The following is a 23,338-nucleotide window of genomic DNA, read 5'->3' as shown; positions in this document are numbered from 1 at the left end:
ACCACCCTGAAGGATCAAACACTAACTCACAGCAGTTAATTATCACTTTGAAGGAGAGAAACTGTTCATCCATCGATATAAAGTCCAGGGAGGAGTGGAGAAGCGCCCTTTGGCTGTCCCCTGGTCCTGTCCTCCAGCACAGCACACATCTCCATGGACAGGGGAACTCAGCTCCTCCACTGCTCCGGAAAGGAAAAGTTTTCAAAAATTAAAATGTTAAACACTTGAATTGTTTGCTGGGTCCAAGATGACTTTAGTCCATTCATTAGGACCTTCTGCTGCTCCAATATGCAGCAGTCATTGCTTTGAATTTACAGCTACATAATTCATTAAAGATATACTAAACACCTAAAAGGTTTAGACAGACAGCTGTTGTGGTCATGCCATTTAGATTTCTTCCAATTAGATTGCTCAAGAAGGATGCCCACCCTTGCACAGTGCTTTCGAGAGGCCAGATATTTGCTTCCAACTAGTCAGTAATGGCCAAACAACAGCATCCCATTAGCTGGTTGCACAGGCAGTTTGATAAATCCCTGACTTCCAGAGAATGAGTGGAAATTTAGATCAACTTCTGCAGCAGCATCTTTGTAAAAAAAAATATTTTACTGCATCTGTGCAACCAAACACTGCAGGTTTTAAGAAGGAACTTTGCCCAATTAGCCACTGCCCACCTTTTGGGAAAAAAAGTCAGAAAAAATAAAGGATCTGCTGATGCTAATCTCATCTCTATGTGTGTAACTGCACATCATAAAGGTAACAGAAAGGACTATCTGAGACTTGGAGCCTTTTAACAAGTTTCCAGCTGTGCAGATGGTGTGTTCTTCCTAATAATGACATGCTTGGGCCATCTCTCCTTTAATTACAGGAACTTCTCACAGCTGGATGGAAGAAATTAAGTCAGAAAGGGTGAAGAGGGCCCATTTTGTCTCCTTATACCCGGTACAGGAAATTCGCATCCCCAGGTGAGACAACCTGGTGCTGCTGCCCTGGAAACCTTCATTTATTTGCCTCCATTCTGGTTTTGGCATCTTTTCCTGAAATAGCCCATGATGAGTAGCTGGTCCAGTCTTTATTATTGACAGCACTGGATGGAGCATGTGGACGGTGGGGATGGATCATCTGGTCTTCATGGGGCAGCATCTTGGGTAGCCCCACAACTGATGTAGATTCCAATTTGTTGGTTTTCAGGTCAGAAAGCACAGCCCCCCTTCTTCTCTGCCTCCTGGGGAATGCTTTAATGTAGACTTACCAGCAAACACTTCTGGCAGAAGGAATATTCACATGACACCTGTTTCTAGAAAGGTTGGGCAGCAAGTGCCAGAAAACAACTACCAGAGAAGGGGATGTCTGTATTGATCAAATCATGTCAACTTTGTCATACAACATAGAGCAGTAGCAAAATGCCCCACTAGATGACTACTCTCCATGTTCTCTGTACTGTCACTAGAAGAGTAAATCTGCCAAGGTCATCTGGAAGTGGAAGCTAATTTAGTTGTCCAAACTCAAGTGCAGTGCTGCGTCCCAATATCACTGTGGGTCTGATGGTGCTGAGCATGGAGGAGCTCCAGGGATATCACTGGCACCCCTGCAGTGGAATCACTAACACCCAGTAACACAATTTGTCCCCCAGGTTTTACTTCTGATGGTTTGGGGTTTTTTTCATACCCTAGAGAGCCCCTTTTTACATTTTACTGTGAGAGAATCACAGAATCACAGAATTGTTAAGGATTGAAAAGCCTTCAAAGATCATTGAGTAGAACTCTTTCCCCAGCACTGCCAAGCCCACTCCTGAACTATGTCCCCAAGTGCCACATCTACATGTCTTTTCAATCCTTCCAGGGACAGTGACTCCACCACTGCCCTTAGCATCCTGTTCCAGGGCTTGACAAAGTTATCAGTGAAGAAATTTTTCCTAATACCAACCTAAACCTCCCCTGGCATAACTTTTGGTCATTTCCTCTTGTCCTATAACTTGTTACGTGGGAGAAGAGACTGACTTCTACCACTGTAGAGACTGGTAAGGTCTCCCCTGAGCTCCCTCAGCTGCTCCTCATCAGACTTGTGCTCCAGACCCTTCCCCAGCTCTCTTGCCCTTCTCTGGACACATTCCAGCACCTCAATGTCCGTCTCGTAGTGAGGGCTGAACACAGGATTCAAGGTGCCTTACCAGTGCTGTAGAGCACAGCAGGCTTGTCCTGCTCACAGCTAGCTGCCAGCCCTTGCTGTACAACTTTATGGCACTTGGCTCTGTCACCAGTCTTAAAACAAAACAGACCTTGGCACAAAGCAGCCCTGCTGTCAGCCTGCGGCACAGTCATTGCTCAAAAACAAATTAAACAGCAGGAAAAATATGTGAGGATGGACAGAGGAGGGATGCATAAAACACACTGGATATGCAAATGAAACAGCAGCTTTATATCCAGACCATTAAATGCTGTTAAATACCTGCGACCCACCGGCCACCAGTCTGTAACCAGTGATGCTGAGCCCAGGAAGAGCAAAGGCTCCAAAGTGTAAGGACTTACCTGCAGTGTGGGTGATGATTGCCTCATGTCCCCCCAGCTGAGCACCCACACTTGGTCGTGGGACTTGTCATAATGTAATTTGGTTGGTAATGGGTCCACATCCAAGGACTTAAAAAAACCCGGAGAGAGTTATTTACACAGTGACCCAAATGCACATGACAAATACTACATCAGCTCACTGCAGGCAGTCCCATGCACCACTATTATGTTCCTTGTGCAGCTTTGCCTTCAAATCAAGTAGGGGACCAGCAGCAGTTGAAAAATTTGGCTGTTTGGTGCCATTTTCTGTGTAGACATCACTCCATCTTACACTGTTACTTATAGCCAGTAGATCAAGGGCCAATTTCTGTCTGAATTGTACCCACACCAGCTCATTATTCCCAACCTGCTTATAACCCAGGTCAGGTAGCTAAGCCAGGAATTCATCCCAATGTTATTTTACCAGACTCACTGTAAGCTCGGCTGCAGATGCAGCCTTGAGACTGTGATCTCCCACCCATCGAGGAGAGGTTATAGAACCTCTTTTCCTGCCAATGAGGTTACAGAACAGTGAACCCCATGTGATCCCACTGGCGAAAGCAACACAGGCCCAGCTCTTTAGTGATCAGCAGATCTTTGCCCAGCAGATCCACCAGGCAAAGATCTGGTTTTTTTGTCCTATATCAAGTCTTTTGCCATCAGCAAATAATGTGTTCACTTGTAAGTACCTGTATGGCTTTCTGAGTCTGGATATCAATTATCATTATTCTGTTCTGCTTTGGCTGTGTCACATAAATGTACTTGTCTCTGACATTGACTGCTGAAGCCCAGAGGCAGGACTGAGTGTCTTCACCTTCCACTCTAGGACAGATCTCCTCCTGAGGGGTTAAAAAAGAAAAGGTTTAATTTTTACAATTTCAGGGCCTGGAGCAGCAAGAAGCTTAGCCTTGAAAACCGCAGGAAAAAATCCCTGGGGATTCCATTAGGATGATATTTCTCCCCTTTCTTTCCTGGAAAACATGAAATAATTAATTTATCAGGTACCACACTTCAGCCTGGCTCTATGCAATGACATTAAGCAGCTGGACCTCCTGCAAACTTATATCGAATTTAAATAACCACAGAGCCTATGGATTGATCTTTTGAAGCATGCTGTGGTTCATCAAGACTTGCAGTGCTGTCAGTGTTTATTAGCAACAGAAATATCACTCTATGCTTTGAAAAAACAGTGATTTACATTAATTGACTCACTGCTTTATATTTTTCATAAAGTCTTCATTTTCTGTGCAGGAGAGCATGCTCTAAAACACCTATGCTCAAGCAAACAGAAACAAAACAAGCACGATCCTACAGCTACAGAAACTTCCCCTGTTCAAAAGGAACCAAGTTCTGCCGCTTTGGGCCAAATTCTGTTCACAGCTGCCTGATGCCATATTTTGTCTCTGATACTCCACTCACTGAGTCCTGTGCAGAACTGGTACAGCTACCCTGAGTTTGAAGAGTCCCTTGTGGTCTCACCAACAGCTCTCTGCATGTTGGCTACTCCTCATCGATCTTCCTTCTATTGAGATGCTTTATTTGAAAGAGCATTTGTGTGGGACCAGGCTGTGGGGAGGAAATGGGGTAAAACAAGAATGAACACATATATATTTCAGTGAGCAGAACTGCTGATTTTAGATCTTCTGTTGGTTAATTTTAAATAATGGCCCAACCTCCCTAAGGGAAATGTGATTGGAGCTGCATCAGAGCTTGCTCAGGGAAAGAGGAGGTACAACAAAAAGCAGTGTCAACACTGTGTCTGTATTGGAGGAATAGAATAGAATAGAATAGAATAGAATAGAATAGAATAGAATATCCTGAGCTGTAAGGGACCCACACCATGTGCAACAATTATGGATAAAAAGCTGTCACCTCTAAGCAGAACAGCTCTGCTGGCTGAGTGTCTTGGTGGAGACCACGAGCAAGGGTTGAAGATACAAGACTCAATAACTTGGTTGCATTTTCTTTTCTGTCCCTCCAGCCAGGCTGGGAATCTATGCTACAACAAGCTAGAAGATGATACAAAAGCTCAGGCTTGGGCTTCCAGCAGCCATTCATGCAGTCAGGCACCTGCCAGCCTCCACACTGTCCTCCTCATCCTCAGCTCTAACAACATAGCATCCACCCAAGCCAAGGGGAGCAGGGAAAGGTCACCACTCTTTCTGCTACAGGGCTCAGCTGCAGCTGCTCCACCTGCTTTTGTGCCCTCTAAGAGCAAATGAAGAAACCTTTTTTGTAGATCCATTCCTAAAGTTGGGCTTGTGTCACTGTCTGTGTAGCAAATACTCAAGATAGTAAAAGGGAAAAGGGAGGAAATAAATGTCAATCCTCCCTGGACCAAGGGAAGGGCCCTATGAGATCTGTAGGAATCCCCCAGAGGTGTCTCTGAAGAGCAGACAAGTGATGTTAAAAATCCCTCTTATGTGCACCAACGTGCTGACATTATTTCCTTAAGTGCCTTCTCTCTTTTGTTCTTTTCAATCTGTTTTTCCAGAACCACCTCTTCAATATTTACAGTTCTTTGGAAAAGAAACACAGGATTTCTGTCTTTGTAAAGCAACAGCTTGGGTGTGGCTTAATAATATTAAGTCCATGTTAAGGATTAGCCTTGGGGTGAGCATCAGTCTGGACTTCTTCTAAGGTATATTAAAATCTAGTGGGAAAAAAAAAATCAGTATCAACCATGAATTTACTGAGATTTAGAAAATATTTACTACAGATGTGTAAGATGATCTTGACCCACAGCAGCAGAGCTTGACCCAACCTGCAGGGGTCGTGAGAGTGATTCTCCCCTTTGATTCCTCCCAAAACTGAAATCAAGACTGAGCCCTTTTCTTCAGAAGAGCCACATTCTTGAGCCACATTCTCAACTTTCCCTTTTAAAAATTAGAAACTAAGTAAAGGAGTGACTAAAAAAGCATTTCTGGATGTATTTCAGCACCTGTGCTTTTCTAGAACTGACAGTTTCATGAAGATATACCTGATGTGTGTTCCTGTGCAGGAGTACATAACACAGGTAACTGAGAACACTGACCTCACAGAGCCTCCAGGCACGTGTTATCCCACTGGCCATGTTGAGCTCCACTGCCTATGAGCCAGTGCTTGACATTCCTGACACCTGAAAAAATTTTCCTCGTGATTTCCTACATCAAGGGTTAGGTAAACTCAGTGCTGACAGAAAAGTGCCAACAGCAAACACAGACAGTGCAGTCTCCCTTTCAGTGGCAGAAGATGCAGAGGACCTCCATGGCACAACCATTTTCTGGGCATTCTTATTTGCCTCCCTGCTGCAGTTTAACATGGCAAGCTACTTCCAAAGAGCAGAACGTAGCCCAAAGTAGCTCACTTCTTTGCCTATGGAGGCATCAGTAAAAGGAGCACCAGTGAATGATGTGCACATCTCTGTTCTATTGACTTTTGTGCCTTCCCTAAAGCCCAGTTACAAATTTGGGGCATGGATAAGTAAACAGATCAAACAGGACAAATGAAAGTCTTTGCTCATGTGATAACTAGCCAAATTCTCTTCAGTGTGTCAGTAAATCCTCCATTTCTAAGTCAGCCTTAGAAGTTACGTGGATCCCTTGATTTTCAAGAGAAGATGCTATACCTCAGGGATGCTGCATGAAGCCCACCAAGCTCCAACACCCCTGTGGCAAACGGGTCCTTTAGCAATAACAACCTTTGAAGAGATTAAGAGAAAGTTTCCCAGCTGTCAGCTGTAGCTGCTGGGTTTAGGACTTACGTAACTTGTGAAAATCCTCTCTTCAGGCCTCATATGTCTCCGGATTTCACATTCGTTTGGCTGAAGGACTGTGATCCCATCATCAGAAAAGACATAGAACATATTCCCAACACTCAGGCCTTAAAGAGGGATAAAGAAGAAGGAGTTGTATTTTTTTTTATATGTATCCCTAGCTGTTAGGACTTCTTTTAAGAACGCATCCTCCTCTCCCGACAAACAAAATCTGCCTTACATAAAAGTTGGTCATTTGGATGCAGTTGGAGCATTCACAAAATCAAATTTTATGTCACAACAAGGGCTTCAAGGAGTGAGGAGGTACAGACACATTCAAAAATGCATTGCCTTGGTGGCGGTAGTTGTACCCAAATAACTATGGCTGGGTCTTGTTAATAGGTACCAAAGCAGGATTTGATCCCAAGAAACCCCTCTGTTGCACTGCTACCCCTCCTCAGATTATGAATTTGTTTTTTTCCTATGAGTTCATTAAAAACAGCTTGACAATAATTTGAGAACTGAAAGAAAAGCTTTAGTTAAAGTGAAGGTCATCCTGTCACAAGCAACTTGACCGCTGGTAACTGTGATGTTAAATAGAAGTGTTTAGCATCTGTTTCCATGGATGAAAATATATAGATTTCTCTGTTTTCTTAAACTATGTGAAAGAACTAACTACAGCCACCAAAATAAATACATTTTTGAAATCTTGCAAACTGTAATTCACAAATATGGAGTAGTTCAGCATCGCATTAGCCCTCATTTATCCAACTGGGGCATTTCAAGAGATTTGGAAAAGTGGCTGATTGTCACTGCTTTGCCTTTAGGAGATTGTATTTTATCACTTCTGTCATGCTACATGGAATAGCAGTGACAAGATTTTTAAGAAATATTCAGGATCTTTTCAAACACTCTAGTTTCAAAGATCCATTAATTCTATTTTTTCATACCACCACCAGTAAATGTTTGCAATGACCACTGTCACCCCTAGTAGTGTTGATAGTGTACTTTATCTGCCAACCGTATGGTGATACTATAATTTGTATCTTCTAATTAATTCCATTTTCCCATGGAGAAATAAAGTCCCCATTCTATGGCTCTGAACAGTGTTCAGTGTTAAAAATACCCTTTGCTGGTCCTGTGGTGGCACCTCTAAATGCTGCTCACAGAGATAGAGTTTCTCACATTTCTTAACTTTTGCAGGATTGAGATCTAAATCATCACAGGAAACTTGACAGTAAAAATATGGATAATTTGGACAAATGCATTTTTGGAAAATTTGTAAAACACGTATTCAGTAAGGCTAGAAGGGTTTTTTTGATGCTAAGCCCCCTTCTTTTGATGCCAAGTAAGTCGCTTCAGAGTATAATGTGTCAGCATGTGGTGTTTGCTGTACTGACAAGGTTCAAATTGAGTCTCTAAACTATAGCACAGAAATCCCCCAGTTAGGGCATCAGGTGGGTACAAGAACTGTGATCCTCAAATGTGATGCCACAGAGCAGGATCATGCATGTAGGAAAAAAGCTAACAAAGCTCCATCAAGAGTTATTTCATGGACTAAGGGTAATTTTTTCCCCAAGTATATTGGTAAAACATTTCATTCAGGCACTTTGGACCAAAACCTGTGCTCCCAGCATCCACACAACTCCCACCTGCTTTAGTGGGATTTGAGTGAACACGTCAGAGGGCAGAATTTGACCCTGGCCTGGAATGAATGCACATATTCCATGGGTAAAGGATTTTAATCCTAAGAAGTGAAAACAGGCAGGCAATCTATTATGACTACTGTGAAGGTACTTATTATTTTCATGCACAAGAGTAGCGTGATTTTGTCTGATGATCCTATTACAATAAGGGTGTATTTAGGAAGTAAGACCTTAATTACCCACAAATATACTTCGATTAAAATTTTTACCCCAGCAGGTTTAGAGTCAGAGACTTGGCAAGTTTCACTACTTATCTTGCAGTAAAATGAGTCCAAGTTTTTCTGCAGACTGATTAAAATATACTACAAATTACTGAGAGCATTCAGCTACTCTCTTTTTAAAAAAAAAGCTTGTCAATTTAAATTAAACCACCTTTTTTTCCCAGAGATTGATCTTCACACTGATATTTAGACCAAGCAGGTTTTTTGCTAGACAAGCTAGGTGTTTTATTGTGACTTATGAAACATTTGCCAAATCTTGGTTGGGGTACATCCTAAACAATCTCATGGACATCAGTAAAACAGACTCAATTTTTGATTATACTGCTGCACCTACTTAGTGCTGGGAATTGGGAATTATTTCAGTACAGAGGTGGGCAATGGGGTATTTTGTTTTTTACAGTAGTGAGGCAGGCATTAAATTGGGAACTGGGGGACTAATGAGGAGAATCAGGAGGTTTTTTCTTTTTCTTTTGAATTGAGGACATTTCAGGTTAGATGACACAACTAGTTCAAAAACTAAAGGCATTATGAAAGGCAACATACCTCATCTGTATAGCAAAAAACCCTAATATTAAAAAAAAAAATTAAGAATGAGGGTTTCCTAAACATACCAGTTCTTATTTGATCCACTCCAGATAAGTTGGCTCTAACAAAAAAAACTTCAGGAGGACACCTGATATCAACAAGAGCTTATTTCAAAAATACAGCGTCTCTATCAGTGTACATCTATACATCCCTCCTTTGAGATCAAAGGGCAAATTTTTCACCATGGAATACTCTCTTCTGATCTGATAATTAAATAATTTTCCTCAACTTAATCTAAATACTTGGAAGTATTTTAGAAATTAAATTTGGTAATGAAAAGGCTTTCAGCTTTTTAAGTCCATACATTCACATAACTGCTGATTGCCTGCTGGCATGAAATGCTCCTTTTCTCCGGGTATTAAGCAAGCAGTGCTCGCTACAGAAATGAACACTGGCATGAAAACAAATCTCTGCTTTACATTTGGGTGACTCATGGTTTTCTCTGGACAAAATTAAAAACTATTTGTATAAGTAAATTCTGCACATACTTCCAGCCCCAGGTTTAACTGGCTGGTTGCCCTATGTGCACTCATTTCTTGAGGCTTTGCTTGTGCGTGGTCTGAAAGGTTTTGAGAACAAACTGACAGACTGACTTTTAAAATGACCAAATACTTATGTTAAAAGTTTGACTTGCAGCAAAAGTTTTTTCTGTACCATATTTTGTTTAGGTATTTCCGCAAGGTTTTAATTACTCCAAACCTTGGGGGGGTGAGTTTGTGATCATTTTAAAGAAGCTCAAATCTACCAATGCATTTGTTAATATTGCTACTTGCACATAGTAAGGAATTGAAAGAATACATTAAAATGTAAACCCAAAAATACCGTTCCTGTCTTCCAGCTTTCTCTGTGCCAAGATTTCACATGCTGAAGTATGTTCTAGAATGAATGTGTCCATGAAATACTACAGAACAAGAAAAGCAGGGTAATAAACCTGATCTACAGATACTGAATCGTTTAGGAACATCAACAGCAAATCTGTTTTACTGGCCATGTTTTGCCTCAACATTGCTCATACTTTTATTTAAAATGTGCAAGGTTGATAAGCAGTAAGTCCATTTATTTAGCAAAATTATAAGAAGACTTTCTGCAACCAGCTTCTCAGCTGTTCTTTAAATATTACTCTACTTCTACATCTGGTAGGATTATCCAACTGCTTTCTTTAAAAAGGAGCATAAGGGACACTGTATATAAACAGCCATGGAGCACCATGCAGGTGATGCTGGACTGATGAGAGATGCATTAGAGATTTCATTTCCAAGTAGAAATAGCAATTCTTAGTGCCAATAATGCCATTTACAGGAATGTCAGCAGTGAAGACTCCTCACAGCTCTGCACCAGACACCTGCAGGTGGGGTATTTGGGAAGAAGTGCTGGGGAGCTATCCTAGGTGACTGCACCACCTCTCTGACCTCCAGCGAGCTGCATTTAGCTTGGGTTGGAAGGGACTTTAGAAATAAACTAGTGTACTTGCTGTGTGTCTGTGGCCAACAGTGGCACCGACAGCGTGCACCAGGTGTTTGCACACGTGGACCAGGCTGCTTCGGTCACCACACCCTGGCACCTTCCTTCTGCCCCTGAAATCCTTTGCGCCAAGCCAAGCTACCCAGAAAGCTTCATGCTGAGGGCAGGAAGCCCAGCTATTGTTTTGGGTACCTGGAGGCACTACTTACAAAGGGGCCTTTTGCACCCTCCAAAACAAGAGTGAGCCTGAAGCCCTTCTTGGACAAGCAGCGTGAGGGAGTTCGGGTGTTTGCAGGGGGCAGGGGGATGTGGCCGAGAACAATTTTTCACTGCACAGCAAACTTTCCCACACAGCTGGAAGGACACCAAGGTCTCAGCTGCCTCATACGCAGCTGGCAGACGCAAGAACTGTTTTACACCTGGGTTTCAACCCCAGAACCCTCCTCCAGTGAGTGGATGTCCTGCTCACAGCCCTCCAGGAGCCCAGTGTCACAGGGTCCCCTCCACATACCTGGGCTCCACACCTACAGAGGCAGATGGACAACCTGTGTGAGAGCCCCTGGGGCTGTTGCATGATGCTTCTTACTGGGTGTTTTGGAAATTACGACAGCACAAGCATGTACAAAATCAGGTGATTTTTCATTCAAGTGCCTCCGTAATATCTTTGAGTCAATTAGATGCTCAGGATGGGTTTTTTCCTACTTTGGCTTCCAAGATAAACAGTTGTTGACCTTGTGGAGGGCACACTGTAACTTTGATCAAACTAGAGATCTTAACTGCCAATTAAAACAAGGAGAAACTGGGCAAGCTTTACCTTGCATCGATTCAAAAGATAGAAGGAAGAAAACCTGTTGTGGTTTGGATTTCTGTTTTGCCTAACAGTCAAGAACAAAATTTCTGTTGCTTACCTAGAAAACATCAATACATGCTACTGAAGAGGAAGAGCTTGAATTGCTTGCATAAAATGCAGTATATTGAATTTATGCCTTACTTGTTCAATTATGGTAATTTGGGAGCACTTCTGACACTTGTGTGATTGCTAATGCAGCTCGAGAATCTCAGGCTGATCACACTTCTGGCAGTATATAAAAATTCATATTTTTATATATTTTATGGTAATCTATTATTTCATAGTGGGAAAATGCAAGAAGTTATAGGTACAAGAGTGACATTTCTAATTTGAATAATTTAGCTTTTAAATGTCTGGTCTGTACTTAATCTGGTAACTGTGAAAGTTGATAGGGTTAGTGGCAAGTCAGTGGAGAATGGCCCATCACAGAATTATTAAAGCAGACAAGCACATTATCACTACGACAAAAGAACTTTACTGCAGTACCTTCCTCTCGCCACAGTATGTTTGCAACTGCAGCATCAGAATATTGGGAAAGCCAGAAAATAATCAGGAAAAGAAAAAAAAAAACAACAAAACAATGTCAAAACTTTCATTGTAGCAAGTAACTGAATAAATACTCATGTTTACATGAACTGTTTAATTGGTGAAAATTTTGTAACATTCATTCAAATAAAATACCAGGAAAGACAGAGAGTTCTAAACACATTTGCTCCTTCTAGAGACAATTCAGAAACTTTGACATGGGAAAAATCCTTCCTGAAATGAAGGCAGCTGTTCAAACATCAGTGACCTACTAAAGAGAAGCTGTTACCTTCAAACGCAGCTGGAGGTATGGTACAGCCTGTGATTTTCTGTGCAGGTTCAATGAGGAAACACAACATGGAATTATAGAATCATTAAGGTTGGAAAAACGCTCTAAGATCATTGAGTCCAACCATTAACCCAGCACTGCCAGGTCCACCAACATCTTTCAGAAGAAGCCTGAGACTGGCAGCTACAGCAGCTACACCCTTGGCTGCGCTTTTTCTTGGAACTTCATGCAACTGCATTCTCTTTCAGGATTCACGTAAGCTCTGAAAGTACACCTGCATTTGAATTTCTGTTCCAGATAGATCCAATTATTTCTCAACATACTGCAATTTCCCTTGCTCAAGTATTCAAGGGAAAACGACCAATATTAACAATAGTACATAAATCTAGTTAATGAGAAATAGAATATATTTTCCAAAGATTCTCCTCAAGAGCCCATATTTATGGGTAACTTTGCTACCAATTCTCACTCTATATTTGCAGCCAGAAAAGCAGCAAAAATCCCATTTGCACCTAGACTTTTAGCATCACCAATAAACCCAGGCAATCTCCTAAGCAGTTAAGATGGCAGAACCAGGAAGGATCAGGCCTCTGGAAACTTTCCTACTGGGGCAACTGATCACCTCCTTCAGCGATTGTGTTTTGGGGTCAGTGCGGTCAAGATAACACAGCTGCACTCCTATAGGAGATGTGGGAAGAGTAGCTGGGAGAGTATTTGTCTTCCAGGTGGAAGATAATTTCACACTGAGGGAAACCTCTTTTGCCAGTCAGTGATGCAAAACCAGGTAAAATAAATAGTTTAATCACAACATTTTTCAGACGTCTAAATATTCGAGAACTTTGACTGGTAACTGTCTTCAAAAGAAGTCTTGCACAGAAATCAATGAGATTTATAAAATTTGACAAAATATTACATTTTGGATTCCCTGATATCTGAAACTATTGCCAATTTGTTACTCTAATAATGCTGTTACCCATCACACACCTGGTATACTTCTGGCACATGAAAGGCACCATCTTCCTGGACAAGATTTTACCTTGTCTGCATGTTTCCTACCCCAAAAAGTGTCCAATATTCTGATCACAGTGCAGTCTGAACTGTCATCACCTTATGTAGGATCCAACTGACTGCATGCAATAGCCTGAACTATCAAATTACATGTATATCATTACATTGAAACACTATTTAAAGAAATAGATACATGGAAAATTGAGCTTACGGGTCTTTCTCGCTGAATCTTCGATGAAAAGGGAAGATATGTCCTCATCCACTCCCACCTCATTTTTAGCAATGCAGGTGTAGGCACCAGTGTCTTCATACCGAACACTACTGATATGAAGTTCACTTCCGTTTGCTGTAAGAGAGACACTCATAAACAGTGCTCCTCACTGCTGCTAATTGCTTTCCCTGCCTTAGTTGTCTTCCGGTGCCATAGCTGCCCGGTGATGGCTCAACTGGGTGTTTCCACCCCACTGTGTTTCCCCCTATTTAACTAGAGGTTTTTGGGGAGTCTTATGGGAGCCGATGTCTTGTCCTTTCCATCAACACGTACACACTCAACACCAGAAGAGAACAAAGAACAATCCCACGTCAAACAATAAATTACATTTCATTTATTTCTTATTCTTGTTAGGAAAAGGCTTTGGCTTTAGTGAAGAGAAATTAATTTCAATTTTGCAAACTGTTTTTCATCAGATCACCAAAACCTTTGGTTTAAAGGGGTCTCTCTACAGTTCTTCCTACTGTTTTGCTTTCTGCAGTGAGACCACTGCCTAAAACCTTTGGAACATATTGAGATATTGTATGTGACATGCAGGGATACCTGTGCTACCAACACAGGCTGAGGGCTACAATCCACCAAAGCCAGACTGGGGCATGTGTTGAGGATGGGGTTAATATTTTCACACAGAAAACTGCAAATAAATACTTTTGCCTTTTGCTGTGCCTGTTGCACCCTCATTTGAACATGGACCAAGAGGAATTAAGAGCCCGATTCCTTCAGCAGGGCTGAGTGCCAGACTGATTCTCAGCTGACTTGCATCCAGTGTGGGCTTAGACCTGAACAAATAATTTAATACATTTCTCTTCAAATAATCTGATGCATTTCTTTTCTGCTGTGCTGTACACAAGAAGCAAGGCAGTGAAGAAACAGGCAGGCTGTCTCTGAACAGAATGCCATTACCACTTACATCAATCAATAGTGCATTTCCTGGGAAATTCACAGGAGAAAGAGATAAAAGGGAAAAAAATGGGTTTTATAACATGATTTCCAACAACTGTGGCTTAGCAAAGTACAAGAACTTCTGGTTTAAAGTGCAAAATAATCCTCTGTAATCCGTCTACAATACTTTAATTAATCAAAATTCTGTTCTTACCAAGGAGCGATAGTTGTTTGGATAGTTTCGGCATGATATCAATGCCGTTCTTTAGCCAGGTAATTCGGGGATTAGGGATGCCTTCAGCGTGACATTTCAGGCTTGCTGACACTCCCGGCTCCTGCGCTTGCGTTTCGGGGTAGACGCGGATCACTGGTGGCACTGCGGGAAACAAGGAATTGGGGACTTGAAACCCCCATTCCAGGGCTTGAGAGCTGCTGCTGTCCTGCAGTCCCACGAGGGGCTCTGAGCAGAGAACCAGCAAGATAAGCTCCGTCTGGCTATCAGTGCAAGCTACAAGAATGATGTCTCTACAGCTTGACTTTGGGGGCAGAAAATAGAAAACAGTAATTTTCCAAGCACTGGCATATGAGAGAAGGTGAGGATGCCACATCCATGCAAGTGTTCAAGGCCAGGTTGGAGCAACCTGGTCTAGTGGAAGGGGATTGGAATGAGATAGTGTCTAAGATCCTTTCCAACCCAAACCAGTCTGTGATCCTGTAATTCTGTAACAGAAAAGAGTAAACTAATATACCAATGCCAGGGAGCAACCTTGAGATCCAATTTTGCATTTAGACTGTTCTTGCTTTCATTGAGTAATTAACTGAACTTAATAGTTGGATTAAGACCTAAGGTGGGTACTCACATATTCAAAGTATAAACTTCAGATCTTCACTGAATCTAGGAGGGAATTTGAGTTCTTGCCTACGAGAAGTAACTTAATATTCGGTATTTAACTGAATATCCATCAGGAAGTAGCCTGTGTATTCACTAGCTCTTATTCTGAACAAATAAACTGTTTATCAATTACTTCTTTTCACTGAGAGGTTTTCAAAACATGACTTACCTCGTTTCACAAAGGCCCTTCTGAACTATATAATACACTCAATTGGCAGAACTACTAATTATATTACAATTTCAGAGATGTTAATTGATTTTCAATCATGTTGCCTTCACTGCTCAAACCAACAAGGCTTAATACCACCCATTAACTATTTCTTAACAATTTACTCATGTACTTTCAAAAATATTTGCAATATTGCAACATCAGTGAAAGATACCAGTGAGAGTTTTTCACCTTGAGGGAAAAATAAAAGGAAATGTGAGGATGTCTCATACCATGGCTGATGGTATCTATATTTCACAATGAAGCAGCCAACTTTTGTACCAGATTAGGAGATTTTGATGTAGCTGCCAAAAGCTGCACAGTTTTGTAAAACCATGGGCAGAGTCCAATGTGGATATGATATGTGGGGAGCCCAACTTCTTCCCCAAGAAAAATGAATAACTGTTAGTGGCATTGGTGAAGACAGGAAAATTTGTGGGTTGTGTTTGGCTTTCTTTTAAGAAAGCCTGAATGATTTAACAATAAACTTCTGGAAATCACTGGCTTAAGGTATCTAACTCACTGCTCTGTTTTTATATAGTGCATCATTAGGCTCCATGATTATCAAAATTAAATTGTCTTAACACTTGCTTTAGAATAAAAAGAAATCTGGGTTTGCAGCTTGTTATATGTCTATATATCCATGTGGGGATAGTTTAAATAAATGCATTCACTAGCATACACTTCCCATCTTTCTGTATCTATTTTTTTATGGGCCTTACCAGAGAGAGATGTATTTCACTCCTGTTTTCTGCACCAACTGCCAAGCGTGAACCAGGGCTGAGTTGTCAGCTTGGAATCAGCCATGACAGAAAGCTCTCAAGTCTACTCAGGGTTTATAGCTTTAAAAACGAGAGACTGTTGAAGTGTAATCTGAGAGAAAATGCCTACAGCCAACTGCAGAGGGAAAAAAAGAGGGACTTCTAGTAAAGGAATGGCTTTGAACTGCACCTCTGCACTGGACCTGTGGGTTTAGCTCCCTGTCTTCTATTTCCTTGAGAAGAAAAGATGTTGTAAGGTGTAGGGCAGTGAAGGAAATATCATGCAATAACTTTTTAATCAGGGGGTTACCAAAAAGATGAGGTTTGTTTTATTGAGTTTTCAATTTCAATAAAAGCATTTAGGAGCATTTTATCTTCTCTTTCCTCCATTACTGTTGGATTTGCAGTTCCTCCTGACTTCAGGAGGTGCCAGATCAAGGGGAAGGCAAGCAGGGGAAGGGACCTGCTGCCAGAGATGCTGGCAGCTGTTGGAACCGTCCCTATTTTATTTAGGAGTCAGTGCCCCAGCAATTCAGCAGAATAAGACTGAGAGTCAGGAGCTCTTCATTTCATCAGTACCTTAGAAAATTAATTTAAATTTCTCTGAGTCAGTGTCTCCAGGGATGATAGGATAAAGGTAGTAATTTTTGTCTACTTTGACAAAATTTTATGAAGGTCCTGCACTCAATGCTTGTCTTACCTATGATTTGCTTGCTACTAGTAACATTTTTTGAATGAAATGATTTAGTAAGTGAGCTCCATTGAAAGCCTACATGATTTATTTAGAAAGACAGTGTGCCTCCTACAAATGTAGACGAAGAAGATTTACAATATCCAAGGAGGTCTGATTCTCAAATCCTGGTGAAATCAACTGACTTGGCAGAGATCTCACATGGCCAAAGGCATCAGAGCAATTTTACTCCAAGCCAAGTGTCTTCTTCTCACCTGCCAGCTCTCAGAGACAGAGCCCATCCCAGTTATCACCTATTTAATGCTCTCAAAAACATTATGGGTTGTTACTTACTTATTGTTGTTTGCTTTAGGTTTTCCTGTTCATCTGGGCACCTGTGTCAGCACTTCCCAGGATGGCCACGGCCATCAGCTCCCCAGAATCAGGGCACCTCTTCACCAAACAGACTGTACTTTCATCTCTCAGGTTTTTACCTCACACCTTGATAGTCTGCACATGAATAAACCACCTATTTTACCTTCAGGGCTGAAAACAGAATAGATTTATACTGCCAAAGGTAGCTCACAGGTCCTAGACACTGAATCAATGCTCTGTATGAAAATTAACTTAAAATTATAGCAAGGTGTCTTTTCGAGAGTGATTAATAAGGAAACTGTTTGTTTTCACCTACAAAAAAGATGTGCTGCACCTCCATTCCTGCTCTCTTATCATTTTCCTTCTCCTTCTATTTTTAAACTTTTTATTTCTTCTCTCTTGTCTTACATAATTCACTGCACAGGTAAATTATTGCATGCAAATGCTTTGTGATAACAGCAAACTGCAGAATGTATTTTTATTGTCCTTGCTACAAATTAATACATTCCAGGTAAGCACATTAAACTTGAACAGATTTCAGTTCCAGACTTTGGGATATATGGATTACCCTTTGCTTTTTCCCTTGGTGAATATATATCACTGCTAACTATTACTGTGTCTGCAGCCAAGGGCAATATAAAAATGCCATTATCTTAAGCAAAGTAGGAAAAAAAGGGCATTGAAACAAGCACGAGATTGGGTAGATTGCCTACTACTGCATACTGAGCAGCACCTCACTTGTGAGCAGACCAATTCATTACTATAAAACAGCTCAGGTGATAAAGCACACGATGAGCACAGATGGTGGCACCAAGGCCCAAAGACATTCATTGCTGCCGTAGGAGCTCTATACTCCAGGGTGTAGCAATAATTAACAGATTAATCATTTACTTGAGATGTTTTACTCTTTCCATTTATGATATGAAAGAAGTTTGCAGCATTTTATGTTTTCTCCTGAAAAGCCACATTAACGAAACATCCATGTTTGTAACATCTTGCTTACTGGAAAATTTGTCTGATTGGACTCTTATAATTGGGCTGAGGATCAAACAGCTTTTTTAAAACTGTTTTCAAGGAATACAATATTCTGATTTATGCTGCTGTTTTCCTGAGTGCAAGGACCAAGGAAAATGATGCCCTACACTCAGCAGTCTCTTGATTTGCCAACTATCAATTTTCATAGTTGATTACTATTTTATGAGATCCTTTATCCTCAGCATCTCTTCTTTCCTCTTGAAAGTGATAAACTGCTTCCTCTCTACAGCTAGTGTATGCTGTACACATTTCCCAAGCAATACCCATACATGGGAGAGAACATAGTTTTCCTACTGTTCTTGGCTTCTCCTGATCAAAGATACCAGAATGCAAGATGAACTTTTTGTTCTTAAACTGTTTAAATATTGCCTTTCAGCACTTTCTTTTTCTCCAAAGAAGATTTTAAGGGCAAGCTGTATAAATACACTGACTCAAATTTTACTAGTAACTGTGAGTCCTGATGAACTCAACCAAACCTCTCACATCAAACAGGCTGCATTTCACATGTGCTTCATGCTTCTTGCCCAGATGCGAGCCAGCACGTCAGGGCATTCACCTGGTGATCTTCACATTTTCTGCCTAAGAGGATTCTCACCTCTGCTTGCCAAAATAAGCATCTGGATCTAACCATCTTATTTGGGATATCCTGAACCAGCTGGTACAAAGGGAAACACTGCATAGCATTCAGCAGTTGAGCAGTAGTAGAGCTCCAAATCTCAGAACCTTTTAATGTTGTGAATATTGGGCTGCAAACTTTCTATTTAAGCTTATATTTCCTTATTTTCTATATTACCTAATCAATGTAAGAAGCTAGTGTCATGTTCTAAAAAGAGGCAAAGAAAAAAATAAAGAGCATCTAATATGTTGGATAAAAGCAGATTAAGAGAGCACATGTAAGTAGGATCAGATTCTTTTAAGAGCTGGACTGTTTTTTCTCAGTGGGAAAAGTAAAACAGGGCCCAGGTGGTACAAAAAAGGATCTTAGGATGCTGGAAGAGTTACTGCAGCTTTGAAAACACTGAATTAACTGAAGAACAGTCTAAAAATTAGAACCTGCTTGTACAGACACAGCAAGCTTGGAAAGAGTTAGGGATAAACCTGTTTACTTCCAGTTGGTTCTTCTTTCTCTGTTCTCTCCCAACAGACAAACTTGGGAGGTGTGAAAAGAAAAATTCTGATGATTTTCATAAAATAAAAACCCACCATGCTTTTGATGTTGAAAGTAGATCAGTGCCTCCCTAGAGGAGACAGGCAAGCAAATACACCCAAGTTCTGGCTGATTTGGTTCTGTCACATTCTCTTACCATTTTAGTCCAACACAGGAAAGCAACAAAACCCTCCCATGCTGGAGTTTTTAGTTTGATACAGACAGACAGAGACAAGCCCCAGTGCTGAACAGAGCCCATCAACTACACTTAGATTCTCAGCATCTTAACTCAGTTTGGCTCAGTTTCTTCTCTCTACTCCTGTCAAGAAAAATTCCTCAATTTGTCCTTTCAGTTACTAAAAACCGAGGTTTCCTTGTGAAGGGCTCTGCCTTGGGAAACCCTCCAATGCATTTGAAGGCAAACAATGTTGTCCTGCCATCAGGGCTGTCACCCCTGCATCAGTTGCTGGAAGAAACTGTGCCACAGGCAGAAAAGGAGGAAATTTAGTGATGTGGGCAGCCAGCCAGCCACATCAAGAACTGCAAAAACCCAGCTTTGCAAAGCCTAATGGCTCACATGGGAATATCAGATGCTGTAAGACAAAGATTTCTAGACCCTGCAATGTTTTCTAGCAAGCCTGAGTTGATACCAGAATGCAAGGCATTTTATTCTGTATTTAGTGACTATATAACACATTAAAAAGCCCACATAGATAGTGGGTTTTGTATAACAGCATTTTTCTTTTAGTAAGAAAACCCCCATGCAGCTATGGTATGAAACTTCCACTTAAAAAGAAAATGTGGTCTTTCAACAACAAGTTAAATCTAAGTGGCAGGTGTGAGTGTGGAACAGATCTCCTCCTCCCCACACTCCATCCAGCTTTCCTCTCGTTCTGGTTTAAGTTTCAAAGCCTTTGGGCCCTCTATTCTTAGTGATGATAAAGTCTACATTGTTGTCTGCCAACTAAACTCCATTCAGGCCTCATAATACATCACATAATAGACATAGGATTAAGTTGTTAGCTGGCTTTTCTTTCAACTGCCATTCATCAAACAAACAGCACTTGGAGGAAGGAAACCTATTTTCTCAGCTGCAGCATGCACAACTTAGTTATCCACACTGCTGAGATTTACAGTTTACTCTCTCAAAAGATGACAAATTATTATGGAGAGACATTAAGTCAGCTTTCATTCAGATCAACCAGATACTTCATGCTCTCCTTCAGGTGCTTGCTGTAGTGGGGGGGAGCACTTACACACGTCCAGCAGACCTGAGCTGCAGTCAAAACAAAACCTCATGTCAACCACAGCTCTTCTTAAAGTGCATAAATATCCCTCTTTACTCTTTTTCCTCTCGCTATTAACTTGTGTGTTAATTTTCAGCTCTTACCAGCTGAAAGCTCTCCTTTGTGCAGGTCTGCACACACCTAGAGAAAGGACTAAATATTAATTTTCTTTATAATACATATACTCTGTAATAAAGTAACTGAATTTTCTTTAAAAATAAATACTTTCATACCAGAGTACATCAGAATGTACCCACAGTTAGTAATGGGTGACCCTGTCCCCTGTTCTGGAGACACTGCTGGGCATCATCAGCACATGTAAAAATGGGTCTAAAGTTGGAAAATGCTGGTTGCTGGTAGGGAGGTGGATATTCTGTGGGCTGGTCCCTTGATGAAATGCTGGCTTAATCTAATGTAATTTTAAACTAAATCTGACTGAGTGAGTTTGAGGTCAGGAGAAAGATAGTAAGCACCTGAATAGAAGTTCCACCAGGCACAAATGTGGTCCAGGGGACGGATGTGAACGAGAATGCTGGAATATGGACTGTGTAATTCTCTCATCTGTGAAATGGTTTGCCCTCATTTTGCAACCCAGTGAGCCAGTGTAAATAGCCCTCAGCAAACCAAGCTCAGTACAACCAGGTAATATTCTGGATATATAGCTGGGAGTTAGCTGGTTTTGGAAATACTGCCATATTTATTTAAATATCCTGGGCTATTTCACGCAACAGAAATGATTTTCGGGAAGAAGAAATTATTGAGGCAACACTTCTGTTGACAAAAGTAGCAATTACTTCAAGAGATGCTTGGAAACACTGCTCTTAACTCTATGGAAATGTCACTGACAGCTTGTTTTACAGTGAGGATACCTTCTGAAGCCCAGGTAATTATACACATGCCCCCTTGATACTTTTATTTTTGACTGCCTGTGTGACAGCGCAAGTGAGTGAACCCCGAGCTGCATTTGCTCTCGTGCACAGATAATTTGGGCTGTGACTTTACACATCTCTGTGTGAATGAGGTTAACACACAACTTTTCTTAGAAAAAGTTTTCATGGAATGTCATATAGGCCATTTACTAACCATTCACCTGAAGGATGTGGGTCTGATACAGCTCTTCATAGCCGTAGGCATGACAGGTGTAATTGCCCATGTGAATAGTTGTTACCTTGGTGATGTAGAGGGAATTGTCTTCTCCAAAATCCTGAATGGAACAAAAGACAGGAAAGGTGCCTTATTATTTAGTAACAATATTTTAAACACTACATGAATGGAGACTGCCCGTTCAGTGGTTTTGATAGCAATGCATCCTGGGGACACAGCTTGAATTTTGAACAGTAGGTTATAAAGTTCATAAATCAACATGCAGTAAGAAAATGAGCAGCAATTTAAGAGTAAGGCAAAGTGACTCATCTGAGAATATGAACTTTTGTGCTCGTTGCTAACAAGGCGCTCTTTGCACATAAAAAAGATGGCCATTTCCAGCTGTTTCATTTATGGGGGAATTTAGTATCTACCTGTTAACCTCAGATGTGTAAAATGCTAACATTTGGGTAGGTTAAGGTTTCCTTTATCTGTGCTGGTTCTTAGAAAATGCACTGCAGCCTTGAGACTTGATAAGAAAGAACTGAAGCTCTTTGTCACTTATCTCAGACAATATCCTAGGCAGAAGACAAGGAAGACAAAAAAGCCTTTTCTCAAACAAACCTGTTTCGATCTGCAACTGCTTAACAGGGATCTGTCTTCATCCCCTTCATCTTCCTAGACCTGCTCTTGCATTGTTTCTATTTTTGATTACAGATGGGAAGGATTGAGTTAGTAGACACATTTTTGGCACTTTAGTAAGTTGTACAAGCACCCTGCTTAGGAATTTATTTCAATTAATTATTTATTTATTAATTTCAATATTTGTTTACCAGATTATAGTTAACAGAACTGCAGCAGTGATGGCTATATGAAGCAGCTTCTCTTATTACTCCACCAACATTTAGACTTTCTGCAGCTTCAGAGTGTTTGTGTTTCTATGCAAACTGCGGAGGATACACTTAAAAACAGTTCATGAGCTGAAAGAATGATTTTTCTGTAATCATCCCCACATGTCAAGTATGCTAAATTGAACTCTTTGAGTAATTTCACTGCAATATTATGGGAAAATTCAACTGAGTCAGGGTGGCACAAACCCAGTATGACAGGGTGAATGTTGGAGAGTGGTTCTGCTTACGAAAACACAGGACTCATTTTCAAAGCTCCAGTGTGCAGCCAGAAGCCAGCCTACAGCCCAGGCTGTGCAGGGGAAGCCCTTCCAGGAGGTCCTGCCTGCTGCCACCCTTGTGTCTGGGACATGCAGCAGTGTGTGGTGAGGAGTTGACAGCTCATTGCCTCCTCTGCCATGGCAGAACCCACCACGGGGGACAGACTGAACAGAAACATCACTTTGGTCTGCTGGCTCAGAGTCAAGAACTCCTGTCCTGATTTCTTTGTGCTGGAGGAAGGGAATCCACAAACAGAGCTTCTGACACTGCTCCTTCCCTGCTGCACCCATGGCAGCTCTGGCACTATAAGGAACCATCCACATGCACCTGCTGCTGCCAACCCCTGCCAGGTGCTCAGAGATTATGAGTTGTTTGATCACTGGATGGGCTGACTTCTAACCCCCAGACCTTTTGGGCCTCCTTACATCTCACATTTCCTGCCTCTTCAGGATGCACGTGCTTTGCAGTTTGAACCTTCCTTTCCAGACACCACACTTTGAAAATTTTTTGAAGGAAGCTGCAATTCTGCAGCAGACGTGCACTGCCAGCTGGCACCCTTCAAGAGAAGTACAAAACAGCTCATCTCTTGCAGTACGGATTGATCTGGCACTACTTCTGTCAGCTCTTGAATCTTCTCC

General features: G+C 41.3%; 1 protein-coding gene across 1 annotated transcript in view; it reads right to left on the bottom strand.

Annotated features, from left to right (window-relative positions):
• The window catches only part of FSTL4 (follistatin like 4), a gene marked incomplete at its 3' end in the record, with an annotated part of 226,337 nt that overhangs the window by 5,960 nt on the left and 197,039 nt on the right, over positions 1 to 23,338 (bottom strand). The window contains exons 8-13 of the mRNA XM_082291254.1: positions 21,532 to 21,652; positions 14,289 to 14,450; positions 13,133 to 13,267; positions 6,286 to 6,404; positions 3,233 to 3,382; positions 2,526 to 2,633 (exon numbers count right to left, since the gene is read on the bottom strand). Of these exons, the coding sequence (XP_082147380.1) occupies positions 2,526 to 2,633; positions 3,233 to 3,382; positions 6,286 to 6,404; positions 13,133 to 13,267; positions 14,289 to 14,450; positions 21,532 to 21,652 (795 nt within the window). The remainder of the gene's footprint in view (positions 1 to 2,525; positions 2,634 to 3,232; positions 3,383 to 6,285; positions 6,405 to 13,132; positions 13,268 to 14,288; positions 14,451 to 21,531; positions 21,653 to 23,338) is intronic.

Source organism: Coloeus monedula, assembly GCF_965178545.1.
Source record: "Coloeus monedula genome assembly, chromosome: 15".
NCBI lineage: Eukaryota > Metazoa > Chordata > Aves > Passeriformes > Corvidae > Coloeus > Coloeus monedula.
This window is presented reverse-complemented; position numbering and strand designations above follow the sequence as displayed.